The 6,824-nt window shown below is 50.7% G+C and overlaps 1 protein-coding gene across 1 annotated transcript in view; it reads left to right on the top strand.

Moving 5' to 3' along the window:
- The window catches only part of ckap2l (cytoskeleton associated protein 2-like), a 4,443-nt gene extending 592 nt beyond the window's left edge, over positions 1-3,851 (top strand). Inside the window, exons 2-7 of the mRNA XM_041232006.1 lie at positions 3-751; positions 1,319-1,517; positions 1,729-1,884; positions 2,033-2,099; positions 2,660-2,843; positions 3,404-3,851. Coding sequence (XP_041087940.1) covers positions 3-751; positions 1,319-1,517; positions 1,729-1,884; positions 2,033-2,099; positions 2,660-2,843; positions 3,404-3,773 — 1,725 coding nt within the window. The 3' untranslated portion in view covers positions 3,774-3,851. The remainder of the gene's footprint in view (positions 1-2; positions 752-1,318; positions 1,518-1,728; positions 1,885-2,032; positions 2,100-2,659; positions 2,844-3,403) is intronic.
- Positions 3,852-6,824: the final 2,973 nt, after the last annotated feature.

Genomic DNA, 6,824 nt, shown 5'->3' with positions numbered 1-6,824 from the left:
AGAACGGCACTTCGGAAACGACCTCCAAACTTGTGCCCCAATGTCCTGCCTCCTCGAAACTGGGGTGCCCCCTCAAGCAGGCCCCCCAGACCCACCGCGTTCCCCCTCGCCTGGCGGGAAACCCTCCCAAAACCGAGGACCAGGCCTCCAAACCCCGGCCCACGAAGGGGACACACAGGCCTACCTTCCCTAGTGCGGTTCGGGGCGTGCCGGAGCTTGGACACAGAGCGCTGAAGCCAGAGATCGGGTTGGGAGAGGAGACTGGGGGAGAGAGGGGGATCCCCACTCGAACCAGGGACCCCCCGACCGCAGCCGAGGGCAGGGGGGCTGGGGATAAAAGAATGAGAGTCCAACCCTCATCCAACAGTAGGAGTAATGGCAAATCTGCCCCAAATGCGCCTCCCTCTGCGACGGTGAAGCCCAGAGGCATTAGCAAGGCTGTCGGAACCGGAGACAAAGCCAGCGCAGCCCCCAGACCGAGCCACGGGGCCCCTGGGGGCCGCAGTGGAGCTGGGAAGCCGCTGCTGCAGGGAGATGCTACTGCGAGGACTGGGAAAGCAGCTGGGAGCGGCGGGACCCGGGTTCAGCAGCCCAGGGGATCCCAGGGGACAGCGGTGAGCAGGGGCAGACCCCAGCCCCCGGGGGGGAGGAAGGGGGTCCCGGGGGAGGCAGCGAAGCCTTTGAAAGCAGGGGGCGCCCCTGCAGCAGGACCGGAGACTAAGAGTCTGAGCACAGCGCAGGAGGACAGGATGTGAGTTTTGATTTATTTGTTTTGCAACACTCCCTCTGTTTCCCTACTGGGATGGGAATCAGACTGCTATTGCATGGCAGTGTCACCCATTCCAGGTTTTACTAGCAGCTTGATCAGCCCCAGTGTGTCTAGGCAACAAGCAACTATTATTAAACTCCTAGTGAAACTAATGGGAGTTTTATTTCCATCCCAGCCCTTTCTGACTGATGCATTCAAAAATAACTTGCTGTTTTTTCTTTGTTATTCCCAGACTATAAAAACACTCAATGCTGAATTTGGGAATACAAAAACAAACAATACATTTTAATAGCAAATGTTTTGCCTAGATTAAATAGAAGTGTGTTGGTTATTTGAACATACGCAGCTTGAGACTTGTTTGCATTCATTCCTGTAACAAACATGTACAGACTGAAGGATACTGTGCAACGAAAGGTTCACTAGGAGTTCAATAATCAGACACACCTGCCTGAGCTAGACACACTGGGCCTGATCAAGCTGCTAGTAAAACCTGGACTGGGTGACGCTGCTCTGCAATAGGAGTCTGATTCCCAGCCCTGTGTGTTGCAGGAGGAAGCTGGAGCAGTGGCGCCAGGCGAAGGGGAAATCTTACAAACGCCCCCCGAAACCTGCCCCCCAGGCGAAGAGGGGGGACCCTGCTGCGGTGAGGCGCTCGTTCTGGGCCACCATCGAGGAAGAGGATGACATCAACAGCCTGGTCACCAGCGTGGAGGCAATGCTGACGGACTGCCTGAGACTGGTGCAGGAGGTAAGAGGGGGCTGGGGAGAGGGATCAGCATGGGGAGCGATGCTGGCAGGTTCCTGTGCAGGGGATGGGAGAGGGGTGGAAGGGGAGAGATTGTGAGGGTCATGATTGATACCCCTGCATGCGACCAGCATAATTACAAAACCCAGTTCAACATTCAGAGCTGAAGCTGTGGGCTGTGATTTAAACTCTCCTCCCTCCCCCCTGGCTGCAGGGCTGTCCCACGGAGGAGGTGTCTGCAGTGCTGGCCCGCGTGCCCCTGGCCGAACGTTTCTCCAGGTTCTGGCTGTGCAGAATGAGGCTGATGGAGCGCCAGGGGGATTACGATGTGCTGCCACTGTTCGAGGAGGCAGTGCGCGCGACGGTGGAGGTGAGCGAACCCTGCCCCCCTGGGGCTGTGACTCTGCCCACCAGGGAGGTGACTCCGCCCACCAAGCTGAGGCCTGGCTCCCCCCCCCCCCCAGCACTCTCTCTCTGTGTGTGGCTCGGTTTCCTGTCTGACTCGGTTTCTCTTTCAGCCAATTGATGAGCTCCAATCCGCCGTCTTTGAGATCCTTAAGAAGAAGGAAGCCCCCAAACCCACAGGTGAGTCTCGGTGTCTCCCCCTAGCTTGCCTGGGCTGAATTGCGATTTCTGATTGCTCAGTTGCTAACGGATTGCAGCTGGACCTGCAGCGAGGCAGGATTTAAGAAACGCTGAAGGAAACGCAATGAATTCAGTTCAATGGCAAACAAAGCGTTCTTCTGCTACTTTCGAACACAGATAACACGTTGGCTGCGCTGCGGTTCGTGTTTCTCCACAGCTGAAGAAGGGCTGTTGTCTGAAATGTTCTCAGAGCAGTTATGTTTTTAAATCATCTAAACCTTGTGTGTACATCCTTAATATTTTAAACGTAGAAAATGTCAACAGAAATTCAGATGAAAGATTAGTTTTCAGTATGAAACGTGACAGTCAAAATGAAAACCTTGCAAAGTTAGTGTCGGATATGCCCTCCCTGATCATTAACACAGGCAGCATTGATGCACAGACCTGACCAGTGTTGTTGACTGGTCATTTTTAATGGCGCCCCTGTGTTGTTGACAGCACTGGCGCGCCTGTGTTTTGAGAATCAAACTCATTTCAAACCCTGTTGTCTGGTGTTCCAGTGCACTTTGACCCCGTGCTGAAGGAGCTGGCGCCCAGGAGTGGTGACGAGGAGTCAGAGGTCGAGAAGGGGGAGCCAGGCGGGCGCCCTGCCCGCCCCGTGACCCCCCGGGTCGTGAGCGCCAGGTTACGGACGGACAAAGAAGGGTCGTCTGTGGTGAAGTACAGGATCACTGCCACTCCAGGGTGAGAGCCCGCCGGCTGTGTGTGTGTGTGTCTCTCTCTCTCTCTCTGTCCCTCCTTTCTTTCTCTTTCTCTCTCTCTGCCTGTCTGTGTCTCTGCAGGATGAAAGTGGCAGTGTGTAACTTCTATCTCTGTGTTTATGCCTGGATGATCTGTTAAGAACATCTGAGTCTGCTGTAAAGAGGCTCTCTGTCTCTGTACATCACACATATCTTTCTACAAACTCCTCCACTCTCTGTGTGTGTGTCTCTCTCTCTCGATTGTTCAAGATCAAATACTTCATTGGCATGAACATGTTTTTACCAAAGATATGATGCATTGGAGAACACAAAAGAACAGACGTGAAGTAAACAGGATGATCTGTGTGTGTGTGTGTGACAAGTTCAGCCAGTATTGCACAGATACTCGGCACTAATGATATGAGAGTCAGGTTTCGTTCTGCTTCATGTCTCTGGCCCCACGGCAGGAGGCTGCAGAGTCGGCAGCTGCTGTTACCGCTCCCTCACAAGCGTTTGTTTTGGGAATTTTTCATGAATATCTCTTTCTCTCTCTCTCCCCTCCAGTGTCGAGGCTCGTCGGCCGGACCCCGCCCCTCTCCTGGACAGTCAGGATCTGCGTTTCTTCACCCCAGTGCGGCGCTCCCTGCGCATCGAGAGGAACTCGCGCCACTACCCCCCCGCCCTGCGGGACCACGACCCCTGCGTGACCTCCTTCCAGGAGCTGCTGGGTGCCGAGGAGGAGGAGGGGGAGGGGGAGAGGGGGGGGCATGCCGTCGCTGCCGTGTACGTCTACCGGGAGAACGAGGCTCTGAGAGGGCAGGTCCACGTGGAGTATATCCAAGAGGAGGGGGGCTCGCTGACTGCCTCCCCAGAGACCAGCCACTCTCCCCAGGCAGGAACCGCCCCTACCACCCCCGCTCCTGGAGGACCTTAGTGGCCTGGTCCAGTCCGGGCTGCACTGCCCTGCAGATCGGGGTTTATTCAGACCCGGGGGTTCCAGCACTGCTCAGCAGAACCTCGTACGTCTTGGTGGATTTTATTTTCGAAATGGGGCCGTCTTTCTACTTTGGTGGGGGCATTAAAATTTTTTTAACCCTGTAATGCCGTGCTTTCTTTTTTTTCAAATTAGAAAACAAGATTTTCACTGGATTTCGTTTTTCTTGTACAAAACACTTAATTTGGCTGGATATTATAATAATAACAATGTGTAGAACTGAACGGAGCGTCGAGGACTGGGGTTTGGGAGCCCCTGTTCTTGAATTTTTCAGCCAACCCCCCCCCCCCCAATTTTGGAAAGGCGGTGGAAACCAGCTCTGTGCCGCTCCGTGTCTCCGCTGATCCAGCCCCGTAACTGAACCAGCAAGAGTTTGATTCTCCCCCGGCCCTTTTAGGACAACTCCACTCTGTCTGTCTGTCTCTCTGCCTGTCTGCGTGTGTATATATGTATTTCGTGAAATATTTTGAATATTGGGGAAAGAAATTGGTAAAGGGGGGGGGGTTGTATCAATTAAGAAAAAATGAAATAAAACGTGTTTTACGTTTGTAAGCACCGTGTGAGTCTGTTCATTTTTAAATACTCTGCTCAAGTTTGGGTGCAGCTGACGGGAGCCGAAGAAACCCAAAATGTCTCTGGAACGGCTTTGCATGCAGCTGAATTAACACGAGAAATCCGGGGTTTGTTCTTCAAGCGGTTTCTTTAAAAAAAAAATATATATATATATATATATATAAACATTCGGGTGACCGACCGGATCTGGTACATTTTAAACTTTGTTAGAATTATTTTTTTTAGTGTGTGAGACACCTATGAAAAATATATGCATGCCTCCAAAAAAAAAAAAAAAAAAATAAGACAAACGTTTCGACTCGAGGTCTTTCCCAAACTAGCTGACAGGGAGGAGGGAGGTGAAGTTTATTTCAGTCCGGGTTCTAAACACGGCGTGGCTGGGGTTTGACGGTTACAGAGGATCCTGTATGAAAAAGACCTCTCTAGAAAAAGACCCGGGAGTTTTTATTGACTCAGAAATGTCTTTATCTAGACAATGTGGGGAAGCTATAAAAAAAGGCCAACAAGATGCTCGGATACATTGTGAAAAGTGTTGAATTTAAATCAAGGGAAGTAATGTTAAAACTGTACAATGCACTTGTAAGACCTCATCTTGAATATTGTGTGCAGTTCTGGTCACCTCGCTATAAAAAAGATATTGCTGCTCTAGAAAGAGTGCAAAGAACAGCGACCAGAATTATTCCGGGCTTAAAAGGCATGTCATATGCAGACAGGCTAAAATAATTGAATCTGTTCAGTCTTGAACAAAGAAGACTACGTGGTGACCTAATTCAAGCATTCAAAATTCTAAAAGGTATTGACAGTGTCGACCCAAGGGACTTTTTCGACCTGAAAAAAGAAACAAGGACCAGGGGTCACAAATGGAGTTTAGAAAAAGGGGCATTCAGAACAGAAAATAGGAGACACTTTTTTACACAGAGAATTGTGAGGGTCTGGAATCAACTCCCCAGTAATGTTGTTGAAGCTGACACCCTGGGATCCTTCAAGAAGCTGCTTGATGAGATTCTGAGATCAATAAGCTACTAACAACCAAACGAGCAAGATGGGCCGAATGGCTTCCTCTCGTTTGTAACCTTTCTTATGTTTTTATGATTCTGCTTTCAGACAGATGCGTTCGTTTTGTTTTTGGGTTTCTCAATTTTGCTACAATCCTTGCACAGTGTTTTGCTGACTGCGCAATCCCTTGGCGAACTCGATTTGACTCAGTTATTCTTGAATGTCTGCGCAGCTCCAAAGAAAGTGGAACCGAAAAAACGGGCGTGAGTTACAAATGACAGCAGTGCCGGTACTAGTGTACCAGCTTTCGAAGCCCTGCTTCATTTCTGAGGGCAACATTATATCTTAATTCACGCAGAACGACCACCTGGGAGCAGAAACGCACGCGTGGCAGGTGTGTTGTCAGTGTGAGACACGCGGGTGGACAGGGGCCAGGCTTTTCCTGAGCGGGTGGACGCTGCTGTCTATTTTGGGTGAAATTGAAATTCTTTGTTTTATTTGCAACAGTCGCCTATTTGATTTCTCCCCCACTACGTCGGCGTTAGCGCCTGCGTCTGCTCTCCGGCTGAGAAAGCGCGGAACCTGACAAGCGCGGCAGCGGAACTGAAATTGGCGTTTGCATCAATACGTCACGGAGTCACAAGTTCGTTTTATTGATGATGTTGCGTGCCGGGAGCTAGGGGGGGGGGGGGGGGGGGGGGGGGGACATTAAATAATATATAACGCGTGCACGTGTTTTGATATGGTTATATAAATAAATAATATTACACTCACTCGCCATTTCACTGAAACGCGGTGCAGCTTTGTAAACCAGATTTCTGCAGTTGCAGCTGTAACGGGCAGCGCGGCCGAAGCCCCCGCAGGAGGAGCACTCGGGGATGCAGCAGCGCCGGGTCGTGTCGAGCTGCCCGAGTTCTCATAAAGACATTGCATTGTCCGATTCCAGAGCTTAAAATAAACTCAGCGCCGTGTACAAATTAATCGCGCTGCGTTTCAGGAGCTCTGCGTTGAAATTCTTCATTCAGCTCACTGATTGTATCGCTGCAGGTGGACTCGAAAGTTAATTGGACACACGCGCCCGTGCTTAGCTGCACGTTCTGGGGGATCCGGTGCAAACCGAGTCCACGCGCGTCCACAATTACACGTTACCAGGAAATGCGTTCGCTTTGTGAAGGTCAGTGACAGAAAGGGCAATACATTGATGAGGCAGAAATCGATATTTTGAGATGATTATTGGTGGGGCCAGTGCCCCTGCTTGCAAATATAAACCCGTGCTGACACGAAAAGACTGACTTTTTAAAACGTCGATTTATAAAGTAAATCACCTCCCTAAATCACTATCGATAAGCGATCGATCTAACAGGTCGTTGATATATAAACGCTGTCAATACACCAACTTGTAAGGAAACCGACAATCGCGAT

This window comes from Polyodon spathula, chromosome 29 (genome assembly GCF_017654505.1).
Source record: "Polyodon spathula isolate WHYD16114869_AA chromosome 29, ASM1765450v1, whole genome shotgun sequence".
NCBI classification, from domain to species: domain Eukaryota; kingdom Metazoa; phylum Chordata; class Actinopteri; order Acipenseriformes; family Polyodontidae; genus Polyodon; species Polyodon spathula.
Note: the sequence above shows the minus strand (reverse complement) of the source record. Positions and strands in the feature narration are given on the sequence as shown.